Here is a 23,769-nt window from a genome sequence, read left to right as displayed (position 1 = left end):
TTTAATAATAGTAAGGGTTAAAGTGTTATCTAGTAGTACACTCATGATTAAAGTACACGCAATAATTTTTGTAGAAAAAAGTAATAATACAAAATAGCTAGCGTATAACCTAAATAATTCTTGTTAAAAATATTTGAAGGATAATTCTTTATAATTTGTCGCCAAGCTAAAATAGTCCAATACCTATTTTTATATAATTTCCGTGTACCTAATGCACTATTATTTCCCTCACGAATCACGATGATACCATATTATTCTCTTTTCATTTCTTGGAGAGTTGGTAAGAATATAATATTGAGGGAAATAACCAATTATTTAGAAGTTTAAAAAATATATCATTGATGTTACATTCAAATTAATGTAATTTACTTTTAAAGTGAGTGTGCTATAATCTATTTATTGAACATGTTTATAGGATTAAAAAAATTTAGCTCAAATATTTAAGTCCCTCTAGCCATCTCCTCTTTTTGCTCACACCTGCCTTTGATAGGTGACCTATCACATATAAGGAAAACCAACTTAGCCACTAGAGTGAAGCCATGGATGACGAGAGAAACCACGACACATCTTTGTGTAAGCAATCGGCGAGCTCAACTCCTCGGGGAAGCCTGGAACTGGACATTCCCGTCGTTGATCTAAGCGTTTCTGATGAAGAGTTCCTGGTGCGTGAGGTGACGAAAGCGAGTGAAGAGTGGGGAATTTTTCAGGTGGTTAACCATGGGATTCCAACGGATCTGATGCGGCAGCTGCAAGTGGTTGGAAAACAATTCTTCGACCTCCCGGAGGCAGAAAAGGAAGCGGTGGCGAAAGAAGAAGACATTGAAGGGTACAAGAGAAACTATCTAGAAGGTATTAAGGCTTGGGACGAACATCTGAGTCACAGACTCTCCCCACCCTCTGTTATCAATTATAAATATTGGCCTAAGAATCCTCCCCAGTACAGGTACCTTTCTAATAATATTAGATAATAAACCAAAAACCAATTCAAAATAATTCATGTTTTTACGTTATAATTTATTTCGGCCTAACAAAACTCATATTCAAAAGTTAGATCTTTGCTGATATATATATTGGGGCATGGCCGTTTCAGGGAGGTGAATGAGGAGTACACGAGGCATATGAAGAAGCTAACAGAGAAAATTCTTGGTTGGTTATCAGAGGGACTAGGGTTACCGGCCGTGGCGTTGTTGCAAAATTTAGGTGGCGAAACGGCAGAGTATGTGATCAGGGTCAATTACTATCAGCCGTCTCCAAAATCTGACTTAGCCATAGGAGCCGCTGTGCACACGGATGTAGGAGCAATCACACTCCTCGTCCCCAATGAGGTTCCTGGACTTCAAGTCTTCAAGGACGAACAGTGGCTTGACGTTGAGTATATCAACTCAGCTGTGGTTGTTTTCATAGGCGATCAACTCATGGTCTCGTTGACTGTTCAATTTTTTTTTTTTTTTTCTGTTTGTCCTTAATTTAGTAATTATGATAAAATATATATTGTTTTAAGTATATTGAGTTGGAAACGTTTGAGAATTGATTTGTGAATTAAAATAAATTGCAGAGGATGAGCAACGGGAGGTACAAGAACGTGCTTCACAGAGCAACGTTGGATAAGGAGAATGTGAGGATTTCGTGGCCGGTTTTTGTTGCGCCTAGGCATGATTTGTTGGTCGGACCTTTGCCGGAGCTTACCGGAGACGAGAATCCTCCTAAATTCGAGGGTGTAGTTTATAAAGACTATTTGCACCAGATCTTTGAGAAATGGGCGGTCGACAAGCTATACAGTTCATAAATCGTCTCTATTGAATTACTCCTGCGAACAAAGAATCCTTCAATAAATTAATTATGATGAACTGTCCAGTTCAAATGATTATTTGCACCAGATCTTTGAGAAATGGGCGGTCGACAAGCTATACAGTTCATAAATCGTCTTTCTGTTCAAATGATTATTGTTTTTAATTTTGTCTTAAAGTGTTTTTGGACACATAATAAATGATAGTTCTCACAATTAACACATAATTTGTCTATTTTAATGTTATTTTAGGGTATTTGTTGTTTACGTATATAAAAGAAATATAAAATAATAAAATTAAAATTAACTCAGTAAGGACTCTCTCAGTTATAGTTCTCAATGAAATTAAAAAAAATATGTCATCCACACATTGTGATTAATGCACGATCGAGAACGAGATACACGATGTTACACTGTATCCTAAAAAATTCTTTCTGTGTCGATAAAATAGTTCAATACCTATTTTTATATTTTTTTTGTGTAACTAAGTGCGCTATGACCTTTTTCCAAAAAAAAAAAAAAAAAAAAACTAATGCACTAGGCTATGACTGTGTTGACTTGAACACATGTAAAAAGTTTTTGTTAGTTTTTAAAAAAGATTTTATAGTTTATATATGTTTTTAGTACAAGATTTTTTGTTAAATGATAATCCCTCTATTTTATAAAAAACATTATTTTAAAAAATTTTCTTTGTTTCACAAAGAGTGTCATTTTACAATTCCAATGCATTATTTTATATTTCTAATGTATTTTTTACATTAGATTTTCTAATAAATATAAATTTATCTTTAATCTATAACTAAATTAATTCATTAAATACTTATTAAATAAAAACATATATATATGTATTTTTAATGTTTTTTTAATTTGTGTGAAATGTGTCAAAATATAAAACAGAGAGTATATTTTTACTTTGTAGGTTTTGATATTATAAAAGTATAATGTCATTTTACCAAGGAAAAGTGAAACTTCCTCTTAATTTGTATAGGGTTCCCAATTTCCTTGGTCCGACTCTGATATTACGAGGATGATACCATTATTATATTAATTTCATATTATTTTCTTTTCATTTCTTAGAAGTCGGTAGGAATTCAATATTGAGGGAAATAACCAATTATTTAGAAGTTAAAACATCTGATTGATGTTGCATTCAAATATAATCTACTTACTTATTAGGTTAATCTACATGCTTATTCAGTTTAACTTGATGTATTAGTTTTAACGTTGTCAATTAAAGTTATATATTAGCGCAAGCAGTGTCCCACGAACAACAGGAAACCCCAATCATACGCCACCTCTCCCCTATGTAAACTCATACTGCAACTTCTCTCTCTGATCAACTTAAGTCTCTAAACCATTAAGTTATATTACGATCCAAATCCGCCATTATTTCCACAATGGAAACCACAATGGAGATAAATACAAACCAAGGCATTTCTTCGCCGGACATCCCCGTCATTGATCTAAGTAACCAGGATGAAAAGCTTGTGGCACGTGCGGTTGTAAAAGCGAGCGAAGAGTGGGGGATTTTTCAGGTGGTTAACCACGGAATCCCAACGGAGCTGATAAGACGGTTGCAAGAAGTGGGATCACAGTTCTTTGAGCTTCCGGAGTCGGAGAAGCAAGCCGTAGCAAAGCCAGAAGACTCCATGGACATAGAAGGATACATGACCAAGTACGAAGATGTAGCTAGAAACGCATGGGTCGATCATCTCTTTCACAGGCTCTGGCCACCATCGAAAGTTAACTACAGATTCTGGCCTAAAAACCCTCCGGAATACAGGTATATATAAGATCGATCCACTCATTGCTAATATATATATCGGTCTTACTCTTAATTAAGTTACATGTTTATAAAACTTAGACTAAATCTTTAAAAACAATAACTTTTTTACCACGCGCGGGTTATGACAGGGAGGTGAATGAGGAGTACGCAAGTCACATGAAGAAGCTAGCAGAGAAAATCATGGAATGGTTATCAGAAGGATTAGGGTTACAGCGTGAGGCGTTGAAGGAAGGTCTAGGCGGCGAAACGGTGGAGTATCTGATGAAGATCAATTACTATCCGCCGTGTCCGGATATGGATTTAGTCCTTGGAGTTCCTGGTCACTCCGATATCAATGGTATCACACTTTTGGTCGCTAATGAGGCCTTAGGACTCCAGGTGTTCAAAGATGACCACTGGATAGATACAAAGTATACCACTTCTGGTATCATCGTCATCATTGGTGATCAATTCCTAGTAAGAAAGTTTATGAACTTGATAGACCATAGTTAGTTAGTTAGCCATTATGTTTATAAACCATGCATGTGTTTTTAAAGACGTTCCATATATATTATTTTTGGAATTGTGGATATTGCAGAGGATGAGCAATGGGAAGTATAAGAGTGTGCAGCATAGAGCGACGAGGGATAAGGAGAAGACGAGAATCTCGTGGCCGGTTTTTGTGGAATCTAACCTTGATCATGTCTACGGACCTTTGCCGGAGCTAATTTCCGGCGAGGATGGTGCTCCCAAATTTAAGTCTTACGTCTACAAAGATTACAAATTTCGTAAGCTTAATTGGCTTACTCTTGATTGAGAAGAAAATCTCATAACCAAAAATAGATGAAATTAGATGGATGACCAATATATAGTTTCCTTATTGGGTTATTGCGTCTGCTTTAATAATGAGTGTTGAAGTTATTTTTCTATATAATTTATCAATCTCAGCATTGTGTTTGTGGTGTGTTGTACGTATTTTAAAATAATCAAATTTGGATTGTAACGTTTTAATCGCATTATTTTATCTACGTTGATCTCTCGTTTACTATTTTGTTTTTTTAGCTCTCAGGTAAGTGTTGTTATTCGATAGCTTTCACGTTTCCTTTTTTTTTATTTTTGGACAAACTCTTTCACGTTTCATTTTTCCCAATTATTTGAGACAAAATTTTTGCTATCTTTCTTCACGTAAATTCATGGATTTTACGTGGATTTTAATTTTTGCTAATTTTAAATTTCCACGTGAGATTAGTCTTGAAATTTAAACCAAGACTTGTAAGTTCTTTCTTCCTAATTCCTAGACCAAATCATGTCGGTCTCGGACAGGATCCTTATACAAGCAGAGCCGGCCACAGATACAAGCGAAGCAAGCACTTGCTTGCGCCCGCTTATTTATTAAACATATTTTGGCCCTATAATTCTTAAAGTATATTTAGTCTAGTGGTAGTGTTTAGTTAATTCTCACCTTCACTTCATTGGTTTGAATCCCAAATATTCTCTTTGTTTATGCTAATTGTTCTCACCTTCACTTCCTTGGTTCATCTTCTAAATTTAGATTTTATTAGGTAAACTTTCTGTCTTTGTTGTGATTCTCTATAACATAGTTTTAACGTTGTGTTTCTTATTTATGTTTGTTTCCATACTTTGTTTATGCTAATTTTTGATATTTTTTTTAGTAAGATGTCTTCTAAAGGAATGATAAGCAAGTAAAATTGCAAGAAGAATCATTTTCACAAAATAAAAATATAACGATCTTTAATATTTTTACAACTTTTAGTGTTTTTGTTAAACAAATCCAGTTTTATTATTTAGTTTGACAAAAAAAAAAATTAGTATAAACATGTGTAAAGCAGTCTCTTTTTTGGTTCGCTTGTAGCCAAGTAAAACATAGCGCCGAAGAATGACAGTATAGAAAAGAAGAAAAAATGATTTTTTTGGTTGGTAATCTCATTTTACATATAAAAATAAAAAATAGGAAAAAGAAAGAATTATCTTGGTTGAAGTTAAAGCACAACATTTTTACATAATCTTGCTTGGTAATTCATTTCCAGAACTACAAATCTACAATACAAATTGAAATTCCAGAGCTTCTAATGATTTACCAAGGCAAACCAATGTTTGGATTTTTTGGTAGGCAGAACTCAGTCACTTTCAAGAGATGCGCAATAATTTATGTACGTTCCAAATAGTTACGACCACCTATAAAGTTAGGCGCTAGTACAATTATTGTGTGGTTACAACTTTTTAATGTCGGACCATTATCACATAATCCAAATGTCAGCGCGTGGTGTTTCAAGAATCATATTACTTTTTAACCCAACGAAATCTCCCCACTTGCTAACTAATGATTGCTGACAATGTTGTTTTGTTTTTCAAAATCTGTCAAATATATTATTTCAATATATAATTTAATTTATTTGTTTATTTTAAGAAAAATAAAAACCAGTTACTATGTGAAAATAATTTTTCAGAAAAAAATTATAAAATGTGGGAGAAAGAGTTGTTGAGAATCGAATTCTCATCTTTACGCTATTACAATTATTGTAGTTACAAGATTCTTTTGTTGGGCCATTATCACATAATCCAAATGTCACATGGTGGTGCTTTCAGATCTTAATATATAGCCATCAGCTTCCAAACTTCGAAAGTTCGAATCATCTTCAGCCCAACAAAATCTTACCATACTTATCCATTAATGCTTGCTTACAAAAATTTTTTTGTCATCATCTAATCAACCTATTTGACAACACAGTACTATTACCAAACAAAATGACAAAACAAGAGAGAAGCCACTTTTTCATTTTCCTTGTAGAAAAAAATTAATGGTCATTCTCATTATCGTTTTTTTTTGTTTAATCATGTATAGCTACAATACAATATTACTTTCTAGATTCAATGATATTTTAAAAATATATTTCAGCGGAATGCGGGTATTTTCCTAGTAATATACTGTATATATTTTTATATGCCTGTTATTCAAAATTTTAGAAATATGTAGTAAACATACAAGACTGATAATATTGGAGTTCACTCGAATGGAAGTTTAAGGGGCCTACGGTACTTAAGTCTTTGCATGTAATATAGGCCTGAACTTAGCAGGATTATATATCTCCAACAATTTGCTCCAGCAATGATCTGATGATGACCACATCCGAATTAGCATCCACAGAAACAGGCTATGACATCCTCTGCTTTTCCTTATCTACTATCGCTCTATGCAACACATTCTTGTACTTGCCACTGCTTAGCCTCTACCAAATTCCACAAAATTTTATCGGTCCAAATTAACTTCTCCTTTGACATATTTGAAACGAGAGAAACCACAACACATTCTCGTTCCAAAAATATTATCTTCTCCTTTAATTTAATGCTTCTCTTCTCCTTCTCACATCTATCACATATAAGAAAAACCAACTTGGACACTAGAGTGAAGCCATGGAAGACGAGAGAAAACACAACACATCTTCTTCGTCTCTCCCGTCTTTGCGTAAGCAATTGGCGAGCCCAACTCTTGGGGCAAGCATGGAACTGGACATTCCCGTCGTTGATCTAAGCGTTTCTGATGAGGAATTACTGGTGCGTCAGGTGACGAAAGCGAGTGTCGAGTGGGGAATTTTTCAGGTGGTTAACCACGGGATTCCAACGGAGCTATTGCGGCAGCTGCAAGTGGTTGGGAAGCAGTTTTACGACCTCCCGGAGGCAGAAAAGGAAGCAGTGGCGAAAGATGAAGGCATTGAAGGATACAAGAAGAACTATCTAGAAGGTGGTAAGTCTTGGGACGAACATCTGCTTCACAGACTCTCCCCACCCTCAATCATCAACTATAAGTATTGGCCTAAGAATCCTCCCCAATACAGGTACGTACTTTTCCTAATATAATGGTAGACTAACTCATGTTTTTAGGTTATAATTTATTTCATAACAAATTAAATCTCAAAGTCAAAAGTTGTCTTTTGGTTGATATATTGGGACGTGACGGTTTCAGGGAGGTGAATGAGGAGTACACAAGGCATGTGAAGAAACTAACAGAGAAAATTCTTGGTTTGTTATCAGAAGGATTAGGGTTACCGTCAGTGGCGTTGACGCAAAGTTTAGGTGGGGAAAAGGCAGAGTATTTGATTAGGGTTAATTACTATCCGCCGTCTCCAAAAGCAATAGGAGGTTCGGCGGCGCATACTGATCTAGGGGCAATCACACTTCTCATCCCCAATGAGGTTCCTGGACTTCAAGTATTCAAAAACGAACAATGGTTTGACGTTGAGTATATCAACTCCGCTATGGTTGTTTTCATCGGCGATCAACTTATGGTACTCTTATTGATTCTGTTTTTTTTTTTCTATTCTTAAGTTATTATGATAAAGAAAATATATATATTAGGTTAGGTTTGGGAACGTTTAGGGGTTGATTTGTGGATTCAAATAAACTGCAGAGGATTAGCAACGGGAGGTTCAAGAACGTGCTTCACAGAGCGAAGTCGGATAAGGAAAGATTGAGGATTTCTTGGCCTGTTTTTGTTTCGCCTAGGCATGATTTGTTGGTCGGACCTTTGCCTGAGCTTACGGGAGACGAGAATCCTCCAAAATTCGAGACTTTAGTTTATCAAGACTATTTGCACCAAACGATGCAAAACTGGGCGCTCGACAAGTTATATAATAAAGAATCCACTCTTCTGAAAACCCATTAACAAAGAATCCCTCAATCCACCTCTTTGGAGTTTCATAACCAAAAAGAGATGAGAGAGGATATCATGAGTTATTGGTTCTTTCTTGGGTTATATATTGCGTCTGCTTTAGCTAATAATGAGTGTTGACGTTTTCCTCTAATAATCAATTTACAGCATTGTGTATGTTGTGTGTTGTACATTTTCATATAATCAAATTTGAATTGTAATGTTTTAACCGCATTATTTGTTCTGCTTTGATTTATTGTTTATTTTGTCTACTACTACTCAATATATTTCTAGATTCAATGATGTTTAAAAAGTATGTATAAAAATACGTTTGAGTGTAATTAATGCGGGTATTCTTCTAGTAGTAATATAGTATTATCTTTTACATGCCCATTATTCAAAAATTTTAACAATATGAAGTAAACACACAAGACTCATCATTATATTTGAGTTCACTCGACTGGAAGTTTAAGGAGTCTACGGTACTTAAAGTCCTTGCATGTAATAGGCTTGAACTTAGCGGGATTATCGCCGGTAATTAGCTCCGGCAACGGTCCAATGACCACATCAGGATTAGCATCCACAAAAATCGGCCATGACATCCTCTTCTTTTCCTTATCCACTATTGCTCTATGCAACACGTTCTTGTACTTGCCATTGCTCAGCCTCTACAAAATTCCACAAAAATTGATTATTTTAAAAATCAACTGATATAGAGATGTATCATTAAATTATCATTAAATCATTAGGAGACAAACAAACCAGAATCTGATCGCCAATGTTGATGGTTATGGCAGTGGGAATGTAATGGACATCGAACCAGCGATCGTCCTTGAAAATTTGGAGCCCTGAAACTTCATTGGTGACGATGATTGCGATCCCAATGATATCAGTGTGCTCAGGTACTCCCAGAGTCAAATCCGGTTTGGGGTCAGGAGGATAGTTGTTGATCCTCATTACATACTCGGTCGAGTCGCCGCCAAGACCTTGTATTAAGGCCTCACGTGGTAGCCCTAGTCCCTCTGATAAATACCCCAAAACCCTCTCTGATAGCTTCTTAGTCTCCTTTGTGTACTCCTCGATCACTTCCCTATAATCGTCATGTCCCAACAATCAAACGGATGATAAATGGCTAAAATTATTTTATTTTATAATGTTTCATGTTTTGAAAATGTAAATTTTTTTAGCTCAAATACTTTTTACTATTAAATCATAGAGTAACTCTTATTATATTTATATGACATACATTTCAATTATTTCTTTCAAAATTCAACGTAAACATTTAGATCTTAAACTAATTTAGCCTATGCTATTTGTTCCCTAACGATACAATAAATTTGTAGCCAAATATTAGTTAATACCTGTACTGAGGAGGATTTTTGGGCCAGTAACTAAAATTGATACACGAAGGTGGCCAGATTCTGTGAAAAAGATTCTCGGTCCAAACTTCTCCTTTGACATACTTGAGATTCGTGGTGTAACCTTCGAAGTCTTTGGAGCCAGCTTGTTTGGCTACGGCATTCTTCTCCGTCTCCGGGAGATCAAAGAACTGTGCACCAACGTCCTTCAACCGCCCTATCAGTTCCATCGGGATTCCATGATTAACCACGTGAAAGATCCCCCACTCTTCGCTCGCTTTCACCACCGCACGAGACACTTGCTCTTCGTCAAGGTTGCTTAGATCGACTATTGGGATCGTCTCGGCCAGAAGAGATGTGTGTTGGTCTCTCTCGACCTCCATTATTGTCGCTGAAAATAATGGAAGGTGAGAGGTATAAGTGTGGAAATTTGTGGAAGTTTGTGATGAGTAGCAGCACAGGCCATGTCCAGTCACAGTATACACCACCTAATCTACTAACTTTTATGCAACTTTTGTTTATTTTATTACATATACATTCACGTTACTAAGATTATGATCACCCACTACCATAAGCAACTTGAAATTCTTTATATATTATTAAATCAAAAACTACAACAAAAAAAAGTTGTTTGTGTACATCGAGACAACATATGACTAAAATATCAATTTATTTATTTTTGAGCAATAAATCATTAGGACACAACATCATAAACCATTACAATAACAGGAACGGATGATTTCATAAGTCAAAAATCCCAAGCACTACCGATGAAACAAAAAGATAAACAAAACTCAACTCACTACACAATAGTTGCTATTTCATCCGTTCATCAACCCGTACACAATCCCCAAAACAGAAGATTGTGAAAGATACACTCAGGGTTGGCTTACAGAAGATTCTAGAACACTCTAGATCCTACTGAGGACCCTCTCGGCCGCAGCAATAGTGAACTCTATATCCTTGGGACTGTGAGCCAAGCTTGTAAACCCGGCCTCGAACTGAGACGGTGCAAAGTAAACACCTTCTTCCAACATTCCCCTGAAAAACCTACCAAACTTTTCGGTGTCGCTCTTCTTTGCATCTGCAAAGTTGTAGACCGGTCCTTCTGCGAAAAAGAAACCGAACATACCGCTTATGTAACCACCGCACATTGGATGCCCTGTTTTCTTTCCTGCTTCTAAGATTCCGTTGGTTAGCTCCTTTGTGATCTTGTCCAAATACTCGTATGTTCCTGGCTGTTGTAGCCGCTTTAGAGTGTGAATCCCTGCGGTCATTGCCAGTGGATTACCACTTAGAGTCCCAGCTTGGTACATCGGTCCTGCTGGCGCAACCTACAAAGAAAAGAACACAAACATTGTTTATATATAGTTTTCAAAACCAGAAAACAGAACGGCCACCACCCAGTTTCAAAGCTTCTTATAAGTTATAGAGCCAGAACTCACCATCTCCATAATATCACGTCTCCCACCATATGCTCCCACAGGAAGACCCCCACCAATGATTTTTCCAAGAGTTGTCAGATCAGGCGTGATCCCAAAGTATTCTTGGGCACCACCATAGGCTAAACGAAAGCCTGTCATAACTTCATCGAAGATGAGAAGAACACCGTTGTCCTTTGTCAGCTGGCGTAAACCGTTGATGAATTCCGGTGTAGGAGGGATGAATCCAGAGTTACCAACAACAGGTTCAAGAATAACCGCAGAGATCTCGCCTTTATGAGCCGCAAAAAGCTTCTCAACAGCTTCAAGATCGTTGTACGGAGCAGTCAACGTATCTGAAGTAGCTGCTTTAGGGACACCAGGTGAGTCCGGTAGCCCTAAAGTAGCAACACCACTACCAGCTTTAACAAGGAAAGCGTTAGCGTGACCATGGTAACACCCTTCAAACTTGATGAACTTCTCTTTGTTAGTGAAGGCTCTGGCGAGACGGAGCACACCCATACAAGCTTCAGTACCAGAGTTGACAAAGCGAACCATTTCAATGCTTGGAACAGCTGATATAACCATCTCAGCTAAAACATTCTCTAAGAGACAAGGAGCACCAAAGCTTGTTCCTTTCTTCATCGTCTCAGCTAAAGCCGCGAGTACCTCATCATCAGCATGACCAATAATAGCTGGTCCCCAAGATCCAACGTAGTCAATGTACTCATTTCCATCAATGTCCCACATCTTACAGCCTTTAACTGAATCGATCAAAACTGGTTGACCACCAACAGATTTGAAGGCTCGAACAGGGGAATTCACACCTCCAGGCATTAGATTCTTTTCATGAGATTTAACAAAAAAAGATCATTTTTTTCCATTAGTCACGAAGAAACTAAACTAATTGAAATTCGAAAAGAGACAACTTTGCATTCCTGAACTAAGGATTGATCATTTTGGCGAGACTATAATTCACGAAATCAATGATTTTAGAATCAATCAAATGAAAAGGGCGAAATCAATATACCTTGGCAGCATTGAAAGCTTCCTCTGATTTCTGAAGAGTGAAACTTTTCTTCTTCTCGTCGACGGAAACAGACATCTTGATGCAGCATCGGTTAAAAGAAGAAGAAGAAGCTTTCTTCAAGATCTTCGAGTAGCACGAAAAACCTAAAGCAGTTCCCGATCCTGTAAGCGTCGCCGACATCTTTGCTCTGAAAGTCGCGGTCGGAGTTGTTGGGAATCCAATGTAGCGGGTGGGGCTTTTCTTTATTTTCAGAGGAAGAAGAAGAGAAGAGTCAACAAGATAAGGTGATGCCCACCCACCGGGTTTTTATATTTACCCGGTCGGGTTACCCAAGTCTCTCAAATCATTTATTTTAATTTATTTTATATTTCTGGTATTTTAATTTAATTGAAATTTTAAAATGTAGTATTATATACGACAAGTATTTGTAATATCACAAAACACGTCATCGTTCATCATTATTTGTTTTTTAAATTATGATCAATTCAAAGATATACATACATACACCATGCATGAATAAGATTTATTCATATATCCATAAGTCCTTGGAAGACTTTCATAGCCGAACCAGGAAGTCCAAGCAACACATTGATACTCTTTGTGTCACTGCCGCATGGCAAGAACAGAATCACTTCCTTCTCAGGTAAACCAACCGGTCCAGACACAACCGGTTCACCCCAACCGAAATCCTTTGTATGAAACGACAGTTTTGACCACGACGTGATAGGCTCGGCCTAGCTCGAGTCTCCTTGAAGTAATCAATCGCTGACCTCATGAAACCGTCGTTGACCATTTCAACGGCGCTTTTAACCAAACCCACAGAATGAGAAAGAGGGTTTGTGGTTACTTCACCTGCCTTTGTAACGCCTTAAGTGAACACAATCCCGTTTCCGGAGTATCCTTTAGGAAGTTCCGGAACGGCCTTGTAGGTCCTCGAACTCGTTGTGTGGGAAATCGATCTTTGGTGGAGTTTGTGGTCGGAGAAGTGTGCGGTCCAAGAAAGGTGGAAGAGAGAGAGGAAGGCCACGAGCAGTCTCGGCCCAAGAGTTGAGGAACTCCTTGGCTGCGATACCATCGAACATATTGTGGTTCATGCCTAGTCCTAGCACGAATCCTCCACATTTGAAATTTGTTACCTAACAAACCAAACAAAATTAAGTTGTATGGAAGCATAGTATACAATATATATATATGCGATCAACTAAAAATGATTAATTCAGTCGTATTAACGAATGTTCTGCCCCAAGAAAACAAGAGTATATCCAAACATTATATGTTGATTTACATATTGGCAAATAATAATCCTGATAAATTATTTGGTCGACATTCACAATAATCTTCTAAATCGTCAATTTGGATTTGACTAAAAAATTATGTATTTGTTAGTGGGAATAATATTATATATGGGTTTTCTTTCTTATTATTAATTAGCGTATTTATGCATATGCATGATAATGAATCAATATTTAACACTCCTACTATATAATATACTTATTTGAAACCAATATCGGACCAACCTAGTATAGGTCATGTTCGTTCACTCACACAAAAACAGCAACCAAAAATAGTAATCAAACTCCTCACCTGAACAACCACGGGAGGGATCTCAAGAATATTCCTGAGTACCGGGAACGTCGTAAACCAGCTTTTCAAGAGTCTCTGGTTGATCAATCTCCGACATAGCCTTCTTTATCTTTTCTATCCCACAATTGGCATCAGCTTCCACCACGACAACTCCTTCTCCAGTGCAATCCACAGCGATCTTTCCTTCGGGGCTGATCGTGAGTCTCCCGGCGGCAGGATAGTAGTGAATTAACAAGAACCTCGGAGAGTGACTTCTTGATAACTTCATAGGATTCCTCGTTGGATCTTGAGTTTGATTTGAAGTAGTAGAAAGTTTTGACGATGATAGCGATGTTTTGATCAAGATTTGAGAGATAAAGACCTTTCGGAGTTTCAGAGCCTGGAGAGACAAGAACAGGTTCCTTTCGGGTTACAATGAGCTCGAATGAGTCGGCCATTTTTCAAGGAATCAGGGTATATATCTTCGGTAAAGAAAACTCTAAAGATGTAGTTTTGGAGAATTGAGGATAGATTTAATTTTCTAGGAGAATTTTATGAAAGGGGTTAAGTAGAGGCTAGGGTTTGAGGTTAATTATGGTACAAGCAAAGATTTCAGCAAATGGTAGAAGAAAGAAAAGAGAGAGCGAGCGAAAGACGTCTTGAGGAACACATGTTAATCTGACGACTTGAATACTTTTAAAATCTGGTATGATTAGAGGTGTTGTGACCAGTTTGATCGGTCAAATAGAACTGACTATGTAATTAAGCTTGGTTCAAAATAATCTTGCATGCATTACTAAAGTCACTGTTAAAAATGATAGGTTGACTGATCGTTTGTTTTTTTTTACCAGACTGATCCCATCTAAAATTGGGCGAATGTGATGCCGCTATTTCAAAAACTCAAAATTTTATCTAGTGTAATTTTGTTTAAACCGCAGAAGTGAGAAGTCTATGTAAAGGGGTCTATTATGTTGATTACGTTCAGTTCATAAACAAGGTCGCATTTGGATGATAGCTTTTCTTTAAATGTAACGATTCTTTCGATATATTGTGATTTAGTAGCATCAGTAGAATATTGTATAAATAAATAGCATTAGTTGTACCATCCCTATAGGCTATAGTTTTGTTTATTGAATGTAACTTGGCGTCAAGAAAAACTGAATTTACTTCTCCATCAAATCCAAAACTTTCATCAGGTAATTCTTTTTTTTTTTTAACCTACAAAAGTTTCAACTTTCAAGTTCACCATTCCGTTCATGATACAACAAGCCACAAATCGGTAAAACAAAGAAGTAAAATTCCCCACAGTATCTGGCTATCAAATAAAACAAGGATTAATAAACCTAACAGGTAACAGCTACACAAGAATAAAAAGACACTTAAACTACATAATCAGAGTCAGACTCACTATAGAGATTACACAAAGTACAAAGTAAAGATTCGACACACTCTAAATTTTACCTCTGATTCAAACAAAAGTTGTGTCACAATTGCTGCTTTCCTTCACATCAGATTTTGAGAGAAGAGGATCAAAACTCCCAACCTTAATCCTTTTTCTCTTCTTCTTCCTTCTCTTCGTCACTTTCAGCCTCGTCTCCCTCTCCTTTTTCTTCTTCCTTCTCTTCGTCAAGAGGATCAAGGATATGTTTTTGATCAAGAAGAACAACAATTTTTTCATATTTGGAAACCTCTAAAAGATACATATATTCACCAGGGAGTTTTCTCGTTGATCCCTCTGTAACTTCAGTTGGCACTCTTCAGCCGTGCCAATGAGCTCATCCTGCAAGACCAGTCAAGTTACATGAGAGCCTAGATAAACCAAACCAGATGGAGGAGCTCCAAAAAAGTCTTAACGGGGATCATTTCAATAAAAGCATGGGCATATAGGTTTTGACTTGCCTTTCTTCCTTTTGTTGGGAGGCATTTCTCTCCGAGAAGGGTACGAAGCTACTCTATAGTCAAAGACTGAAAGTTTCACACTATGAGATTTCAAAGATTTTGATTGAGACGGGTGCATCATTATCATTTGAAGTTTTAGTAATTTATTTTTAACATTTTAACTAAAATTCTTTTATCAATATCTATGATGCATTAATTTCTGTTGCAGATATTGGAAAATCAAATGTTCAAATCTATACTAGTATTTTTTGAAATAAGTCATTGATTTCATAAGAATGATAATGTAATGACATTGTTGTATCCATATATATATGCATATATTGTGGTTCGAAATTTAAAAAACGGACATACTGTATATTAAAATGAAAAGTTTCTAACATCCCACATTGGGTAAAATGTTTAGAAAATGATTAAAAGTAATATTATAAATAAAATAGTATTAAATAAAAGTTATTATGTAAGTAAGTCAATGACAAAAGGCCCACTAGATGAGACCTGACCTTTACTGGATTATAGAAATAAATTTAACGATGTCGTAAGTCCACACCTTTACTGGATTTCACTGAAGCCCATTAGTTTGGTGTATATAAAAAGAAAGAAACCCTAATACGGATCGAGGGACTTGTGTCTGTTATTAGATTTTTAGGGTTAAGAGGGATGAGTAATCTCTTCTCAATGTGGTGGGAGGAACCGGCGAAGGCTGCTAAAATAGTGGTATGGTGGGACATGAAGGACTGTCCGATCCCAGAGGGTTATGATGCTCGTCTCTTCCGTCCGAGTTTAGAAGCGGCATTCAAGAGTGTTGGCTACTCTGGTCCTGTCTCCATCACTGCCTATGGCGACCAAACACAAACCGCTGATCACATCCTGCGAGTGCTCTCTTCCACTGGAGTCGCTGTTGCACATACCAGACCCGGTAAGTCCAAATTTTATCGATCTCTGGAAATTTCCTCTAAACTGGAAGTAGCACTGACACGGGAACAGGTTCGGTAGTACTATAATAAAACTACACTCTTTTTTGTGTGTTTTTGCTCTGTTCTGTTTATTTCTTTTATTTAATAAACTCACAAATAAAATAATAATTAGTAAAATAATTTAGCAAACGCTTAATAAGTTAATAGCTGACTTAATCCTTTTTTTTTTCCTTGGTACTTTCTGGAACAGAAAGCACATTTCACCTCACTTTTTGTGTTTTTGCTCTGTTTTGTTTTGGTTAAGCAAACGGTTAATACTTTAATTTAGCTAAAGTAATCTCTTTTTCTTTTTTTTTTTCCTTGGAACAGAAAGCACAAACGCACTCATGTATGCGGATATGGTGGAATGGCGAGGTAAAAATCCTGCTCCGGCTTCAATGATGATCATATCCAATCAGGTGCACACTGTCTTCGCTTGGGATCTGGCCCGGCTACAACAACGGACGCTATACAACCTTTTTCTGGTTTCTTCAATCGAGTATCGGTTTATGACAATCCTGAAAACTTGTAGAGAGTGGGTTTGGGAAAAATTACTAGGCTACGCGGATGATGAGTCCAGAAGCGCACCACTTGTTCAGGAGAAGCGCAGTGACACGGGCGAGTTATCATCTGCCACGCTTTACTGCAAATCTTGCAACTTCGATTCCCAAAGCCCTGAAATTTTCAGGAAGCATCTCTCGAGTTATAAGCATAAACGACAAGTACGTATCCTCTATCTATCTCTCTCTCTAAATATATATACTTGTATATCATCAATTGTTTCATTGTCTACTACATATTTTGAGCAACTACCTCTGTTTCCACTCTCTCTGTCAAGCAGGAGGATATAGACCCTACGGATACAGCAGTTGACTGTGTAACAGAGGAGTGGGCAAAGGAATACCCGGCGACGCCTGAATACGCGACAGCTCAGATAGCGGTGTGGTGGAACTTGTTTCAATGTCCGATCCCCAAGGGATACGATGCTCGCCGGGTCCGGCCGAGTTTAGAAGCGGCATTCAAGAATCTTGGCTACTCTGGTCCTGTCTCCATCACTGCCTTTGGCGACCTAAACCGTATCCCTGATCACCTCCTGCGAGGGCTCTCTTCCACTGGAGTCAATGTTGTGCATTCCTTTTACGGTTAGTCCATCTTTTGGAATTTAGGGCGGTTTAAAAATATTCATCGTCTATGCCTACTGATCAATAGCTGCTTTCCTTTGTTGAAACAGCTAACACATGCACTGTAATTTATGAAGATATCGAGATTTGGGTAGATTCTAATCCTCCTCCGGCTACTATAATGGTCATAACGAATAGTTTGGAACCGGTCTATTCACCTTGTCTTGTCACGCTACTACAAGTGCACAAACACAAGCTTTTTCTGGCTTATTCATGGAGGCCTCGCAAAATGTCAGCCCTGCTCACTTCTGCCGAGTGGTTCTGGGAAAGCTTACTTGCAGGTGTTTATTTTGTCTGTCCTCTCATCGATCATCCATCCAGTACTGTTTGACATAACCATTAAACTAATTACGATAATTTCTTTTCCACAGTTTCAGAGACAAAAAAACACGTTCTTCAGAAGTGCAGTACAAGTCAAAGTTTTGCCACAGTTTCAGAGACAAGAAAACACGTTCCTCACAAGTGCAGTAAAAGTGAAAGTTTTCCCACTCTTTCAGAGGCAAGAAAACACTTTCTGAATTGCAGTGAAATTGAATTTTTATGCACAGTTTCAGAGACCAGAGTACACGTTCGTTCAGAGTTAAAAAGCCACGTTTATCAGAAGTTCAGTGAAAGTGAATCCACCTCAGTATTTTATTGCGAAATTTGCTACTGTTATTACGAAAGCCTTGATGATTTCAGGACGCATCTCTCAACTGAAGAACATACGCGACGAGTAAGTATCCCTCTCTCTCTCTCTCTCTGTCTCCTTGTATCATAATTAACATTGTTTCATTGTTTAACTGTTTCCACTCTCGTCGTCAAGCAGGATGGTCGTTTTATTGGGTATTTTCAACCCAAGGAGAATGTTCATTCGGCCGAGTACGATCCACAGGCTTGGCGAGAGGCAAGTTTTTTTTTGTTAATGTTAAACTAAAGATTTGTTGCTAAAAGGCACTAAAACATTAATTGAAAGAAGAAAGTGTGCTTCTTGATTCTGTCGTAGAGACAGATTAAAAAAAAAAAAAAAAAAAGTCCCATGTTTCATTCGTATACAATGTTGTTAGGTACACGAGATGAGACGTAAGTTGAAGAAGCAAACTAAATCAGCCGAGTACGATCGAGGGCATTGGCTCCAACAGGCAAGTTTTTTCTTAAATGAAAACTAAATATTTTCAACAGATAGAAAGCATGTAATTGGTTTACTGGCTCTGTTTTGTTGCTACAAAGGCCCTAAAACATAGAAAAAAAAAAAAAAGTGTGCAGTAGAAGGGACTGAGATAAATAAATAAAAGTCCCATGTTTCCAAATGCTCATGTTTCATTGTTTGATATGTTGTAGGAAGAACGTAGGAAAGCATTCCGGACTATTTTTCCTCTTCGTTTACGTCTTACTAATCGTGGACGTAGTAGACCTCGACGAAAATCTCAAACCTGCAAGAAAGAGTAATGTTTTTTATAAATATATATATTAGTAATTTAAAATTAAGCCTGAAAGTCTCATGTTGTCACTTTTCCAAGGGCTCATTGTTTCATTATTTGATATAATCTTTGTAGGTAGAAGAGATCAAACGTAGGAGGAAAGTATTGGGGACGGGTTTTCATTTACGTCATACTTTAATCGAAAATCTCAAACCTACAAGAAAGAGCGGTGTGAAATTGTTACCAAGTCCGTCATCACTGTGTAATTTTTCGTTTGTAGTCTTTCAATTTGAAGCACTATTGTATTTTTCATTTCGTTTTGCTTGTTTAAAAACAATGCTTATATAAAGCAAGTTACTGATGGTAAACTGAAGGTTGTTGTTTTTCAAATTTATTTGAATGCCATAGAAATCTTTTCAAGTTTCAACTTCGAAAGGAACGCCATCAGAAAACCTCCTCCCTCTTCTATATCTTGGCCCATACGGAGAGTTCAACACCCTCACCGTTTGATATACACAGTAAGCAAGCCATTACATAATGGGACGTGTACATAACGGGACCTTTTCACCTTCTGAATGTTCCTTCCTTAACCGCAGCGTTTTTAGACATTTTCCGGCTAAACGCCGCGTTTTGTAGAGGAAGTCTCTAAGCGAGTTAGAGAGTCTCTTTTGTGCTGTTGTCGTCGACTCGTCTCTACCGGAAGTATGATCAAATTAGCTGCTATGATTATCTGTTTATATGGGTTGAAAAGGTCTGAGTAAGAAGATCAGACGAACTGTTTGTATGGTTGTCTGTTTGAGATAAGGCTGATGATTTCTGAACTCTTGCCTACAGGATCGATCTTGGACACCTCTACACGCTGCTGTATTTAGATCTTATAGTTGGTCAGCTAACGTATGTTGTGAAAAAAAGATGGCTTTTTCTTCCTCCTCCTCAAAGTCATCTTGTTTATGATAGGCAACTGTTTCTTTTATCCTATTGGTCATGTAACCTTTCTGTGAAGTGTCTGTGATCCACATTTCTTCTTCACTCATGTGTTAGCCTTATAGTTAGATGATTTTTTGCAGGATACATGAAGAATTGTGTTTATATAACATCTTTGAAGAGGTGAAGTAAACTTAATTCCCCGCTTTTAAGAAGGTAAATCAGCTGGTCTTTCCCTCAATCTGTAAGCTCTTCCTTCACCACGTCTTTAATTCACATTAGACCACCTCGCTTGAGTGCATTCAAGAACCCGGTGAAGTTATCTTTGTTCCCAGTGGGTGGCATCATCAAGTATCTCTCTCCCTCTTTCTCTTTCCCTCTCATTGTATTTACACCAACATTGTGTTTCTAATTTTCTATATAAGGAAATATGAAACTGAACTAAAATATGAAGTTGTCTGCTTGAGTTTCAGTGGGATTTACTGTGGAAGGACTTACAAGGACACTGAAGAGTCAGTAGAAGATATATGTGATGATTTTGAAGCTATTTTCCAGCGCAATCTTGCTGCCAACAACACAGGTTCATGCATCAGGACTAGGAAGCATGTTAGGAAGCTTCCACATTTTAAATAGAGAAATTCCACATTTTGATATGGTTCTCTGCATTGTAAATGTTAGGAAGCTCAGTCATCAGGAGGACTAGGAAGCATGTTAGACTCTTCGAATCCATCGTCAGCCTACATACTGGCTGCTGGCTGCACTATCGCCTCTCTCAGCCTCACGACCATCCTCAAAAGTGTCCTCGTTGCGAGTCAACACACACTAAGTTCTGTTACGTACACCAACATTGTTCTTGTTGTTGCTTCTGTTGTCATGAACATATATCTACCATTGCGTTTAACAGTTTTCTTTTTCTTGTATATAAACATATCAACTCACTTGTTGTGTGACTCTCTTGTAGATCATAGAGAAGGCCGCCGAGGGACAGGAAGTACGAGTAATCGACACAGATGGGATATTAGAGCTTGTGATAGGATTTGCTACCGCCTCTGCCTACTACTGAAACTGAAACTCATAAAGATAATGATGAAGAAGAAACAGACAACGTTGAACAGTCGTAACATGCAAATAAAGTTTTCGAGTTGTTTATCTTTTTAGCTTAAAATATATATATAGGAATCGAAATTCGTAAACTAAATTGTGCACCATGCATGTAGAGAGATTAGGTCCATTACTTTCGTGATTTACAAAACATAGAGGTATACGACCCACAAAAGTAGAGAGGAATATATTCTACAATTATACTAAGAAAAAAAAAAAAAAAAAAAAAGGAATACTAGACCTTATTTTATATACTTTTTTCTCGTCGAATATTATTTCAAATTTTCAACCTTTTTGAAAGCATAAGGTTTGACATCTTGACATATAACAAAATAGGTATCTCAATTTCTCAACCTTTTTGAAAGCATATGTAATCCATTCCATTTTCACTGATAAATTAAAGATAGGGTATAGAAATATTCAAAATTCGTATACATATGGTTGAGTTGGACTATATACTACATAATCAAAATTTTCGTATATTAGACACGTATTCGGATCATGGTGTTAATGAACATTCAAGAAGAAACACACTATTGTTGGTTTGTGATCTCAATTAGACATAGCCTCAGTTCATTAATGTGATGGTTTAGTGGTGATCATCACTGTAAATGAATACTAGCTATTGTGTTTGATCAGTTACGTTGGTTTGGCTTAAGCATGAAGCTGTTAGTAAGTTGGAATAATTTTTGATATGCTTCTACTGCTTTCCTTAATTAGTACCACCTATACGAAATTGTAAATTCCTTAAGAATACTCGATTTACTAGCTAGTACTCCATCTGCCTAACGCTAGCAAATCACACAATTCTCTCGAGCTTTCGACATATTTACCTATATACTCTATTTTTTTCAAATGTTGTACATTGTATATCAACATCATATGTTATCTCGTACGTTAAGACTCATAATTTCATGATGATGTAACGAACAAATAACGAGTGATGCAATGCAATGGAACAAAAGATACGCGGGCGGGATAGATACAGTTTTATTATCTTTAAAAAGTGGGTCTCGCTAGCTAAATTGTGGAGATATATATATATATATATATATATATATATATAAATGTGCCAAAGAAATTGTCTTATTCTCTCTTCACACTATTCTCGATGCCCTTTTATTCCTCTTTCCTTTCTTTTTAGTATTAGTTTTTAGTTTTTAAAAAAAAAAAAATATCATGTGATGAATCAACTATGAAGTATTCTCCCTAGATCCTTACAATCTTCAGTTTCCCACTTGTCACATAAAGTTACGAAGCTTTCTCTTTAAGGTTATTTGTATTTTCGGGTCATTACCTAATTACCCAATACAATTGTGTGATGCGAATGATTAACAGTATGTAATGTGTCCTCTAAATGAAGTTTGTATTCGTGTAATCTAGGTTATGACTAGGTCTGGGCTTTGTTCACACAGTATTTTTCTCGTTTTGACGACCAATCCTACATATTAAGCTATTTTTATCATTCATTTGATTTGTAGGTATCAAATCTCTGTCGTAACATCATATATTGTAAATTTGTAATATAAACGCTTCATGGGGATCTCTTAGAATCTGCATTTTGTAATGTGTAATTTGGACAAAACACCAAACTAATTATGTTTTTTTTTTTTTTTTCATTTTCTTAAGTATCAAAAGACTGTGTAGTGCACCCAAAATTCATGGAAAACCTAGCTAATCTCTTCCGTATCTTTTTGATGTATTGTTTAGTTCGGCAAACTCTTAAGGATCTTGTATTTTCTATTTTATTTGTTCTTATTGAACTTAAGTGAATCGCAAGGGTTAATTAATATGTATATATGTATTCCACCACAAAATATGCAATCTCAAACTCGCTTTAATTTGATTATTTGATAACTAAACTGTTTCTTAATTAAATGAATTTTCATAAATACACTCAATGTTATTATTAGTACTAGGATAGTACCCGCGCTACGCCGCGGGATTGTTTTATATTTTGGTTTTATTTTATTATTTTTAGATAATTTTATATGTGTTTGTAACTAAAAAACATTATTAATATATTTTTTGACAATGTTCATTGATAATATTTTTGGTTTTAGGTTTTTGTTAATTGACCAGACTTGATCAGATATCACATTTTATTTTATTTTATTTAAAATGGACCTCAAATTAATTGTTATAGAGATTTAAAACAAGGAAACCTTGAATTTTTGCAAATGCTTCGGGGAGCAATCAGTTTCCGACCAGATTAATCAAGTCTATCAATTTTAGAACAGACGGAGGATTCTATCAATTTCTTTTCAAAAAACTATATTCAAAACAAATAACTCAAACCAACATAAAAGATATTTTCTTTTATATATAGGAAAATTAAGCTAAGATTTTATTTAAAATTTTATAATGATAAACATATATTAATACAGTCATTTACAGTATTATTAACTGAAATGAAAGTAAAAATAAGTAATTCGTGATGGAACTTAGTCGACGGCATGCTATTTTGGTTTTCTTTATGGATCAAACTTAAAACATTGTTTAGAATAATAAAATAAGATTTTTGTTTTTTTCTTAAAGTAAAATAATTTTCAGTAAAAGAAAACATAAAAAAGAAAATTCATAATCTTGTATTTTTGGTAGAAAGATGTTTACTATATTCCAATTCTACAAGTTTATAAAATGCTCAATCTTATTTATCTTAAACTAAATAATTATTAAAAATAGTTCACGGTGTAGCGCGGATCTTACCTAGTATTCTTAA

The 23,769-nt window shown here is 36.3% G+C and overlaps 6 protein-coding genes and 1 pseudogene across 8 annotated transcripts; 4 read left to right on the top strand and 3 right to left on the bottom strand.

Moving 5' to 3' along the window:
* Positions 1 to 204: 204 nt before the first annotated feature.
* Positions 205 to 2,010, top strand: LOC104741542 (putative flavonol synthase 5). Its single transcript, XM_010462429.3, has 3 exons — positions 205 to 943; positions 1,091 to 1,418; positions 1,556 to 2,010. Exons 1-3 carry the CDS (start codon positions 540 to 542, stop codon positions 1,784 to 1,786), a joined length of 963 nt encoding a protein of 320 aa, XP_010460731.2. The 5' UTR covers positions 205 to 539; the 3' UTR covers positions 1,787 to 2,010.
* Positions 2,011 to 2,871: 861 nt separating this feature from the next.
* Positions 2,872 to 4,579, top strand: LOC104741531 (flavonol synthase 3-like). The gene is made up of 3 exons (XM_010462419.3): positions 2,872 to 3,569; positions 3,701 to 4,028; positions 4,150 to 4,579. The coding sequence occupies exons 1-3, from the start codon at positions 3,184 to 3,186 to the stop codon at positions 4,366 to 4,368; spliced, it is 933 nt and encodes a 310-aa protein (XP_010460721.1). The 5' UTR covers positions 2,872 to 3,183; the 3' UTR covers positions 4,369 to 4,579.
* Positions 4,580 to 6,199: 1,620 nt separating this feature from the next.
* On the top strand, positions 6,200 to 8,451 carry LOC104741522 (putative flavonol synthase 5). Of its 2 annotated transcripts, none has more exons than XM_010462409.3 (3): positions 6,200 to 7,405; positions 7,534 to 7,855; positions 7,978 to 8,451. In XM_010462409.3, the coding sequence occupies exons 1-3, from the start codon at positions 6,984 to 6,986 to the stop codon at positions 8,230 to 8,232; spliced, it is 999 nt and encodes a 332-aa protein (XP_010460711.1). In that variant the 5' UTR covers positions 6,200 to 6,983; the 3' UTR covers positions 8,233 to 8,451. The 2 variants fall into 2 exon arrangements, with proteins under 2 accessions (XP_010460711.1, XP_087348308.1); XM_087492182.1 differs by having other exon boundaries at positions 6,321 to 7,405; positions 7,931 to 8,451.
* A 102-nt stretch (positions 8,452 to 8,553) lies between these two features.
* LOC104741513 (putative inactive flavonol synthase 2) lies at positions 8,554 to 10,070 on the bottom strand. The gene is made up of 3 exons (XM_010462398.2): positions 9,579 to 10,070; positions 8,980 to 9,307; positions 8,554 to 8,885 (listed from the first exon to the last, which is right to left on the bottom strand). Exons 1-3 carry the CDS (start codon positions 9,956 to 9,958, stop codon positions 8,670 to 8,672), a joined length of 924 nt encoding a protein of 307 aa, XP_010460700.1. The 5' UTR covers positions 9,959 to 10,070; the 3' UTR covers positions 8,554 to 8,669.
* A 158-nt stretch (positions 10,071 to 10,228) lies between these two features.
* On the bottom strand, positions 10,229 to 12,380 carry LOC104741497 (glutamate-1-semialdehyde 2,1-aminomutase 1, chloroplastic). Its single transcript, XM_087492178.1, has 3 exons — positions 12,027 to 12,380; positions 11,021 to 11,839; positions 10,229 to 10,909 (listed from the first exon to the last, which is right to left on the bottom strand). The coding sequence occupies exons 1-3, from the start codon at positions 12,204 to 12,206 to the stop codon at positions 10,487 to 10,489; spliced, it is 1,422 nt and encodes a 473-aa protein (XP_087348304.1). The 5' UTR covers positions 12,207 to 12,380; the 3' UTR covers positions 10,229 to 10,486.
* Positions 12,381 to 12,553: 173 nt separating this feature from the next.
* On the bottom strand, positions 12,554 to 14,101 carry LOC104757277 (fatty alcohol:caffeoyl-CoA acyltransferase pseudogene; annotated as a pseudogene).
* A 1,941-nt stretch (positions 14,102 to 16,042) lies between these two features.
* LOC104741488 (uncharacterized) lies at positions 16,043 to 19,442 on the top strand. Of its 2 annotated transcripts, none has more exons than XM_010462368.3 (9): positions 16,043 to 16,404; positions 16,772 to 17,163; positions 17,283 to 17,583; positions 17,673 to 17,903; positions 17,994 to 18,337; positions 18,431 to 18,508; positions 18,669 to 18,743; positions 18,943 to 19,046; positions 19,158 to 19,442. In XM_010462368.3, exons 1-9 carry the CDS (start codon positions 16,146 to 16,148, stop codon positions 19,159 to 19,161), a joined length of 1,788 nt encoding a protein of 595 aa, XP_010460670.2. In that variant the 5' UTR covers positions 16,043 to 16,145; the 3' UTR covers positions 19,162 to 19,442. The 2 variants fall into 2 exon arrangements, with proteins under 2 accessions (XP_010460670.2, XP_087348295.1); XM_087492169.1 differs by having other exon boundaries at positions 18,669 to 18,747; positions 18,947 to 19,046.
* Positions 19,443 to 23,769: the final 4,327 nt, after the last annotated feature.

The sequence above is a fragment of the Camelina sativa genome, chromosome 2, assembly GCF_030686135.1.
Source record: "Camelina sativa cultivar CO46 ecotype springtype chromosome 2, ASM3068613v1".
NCBI classification, from domain to species: domain Eukaryota; kingdom Viridiplantae; phylum Streptophyta; class Magnoliopsida; order Brassicales; family Brassicaceae; genus Camelina; species Camelina sativa.
The sequence above is the reverse complement of the archived record's forward strand: the minus strand, read 5'-3'. Positions and strand labels throughout refer to the sequence as shown.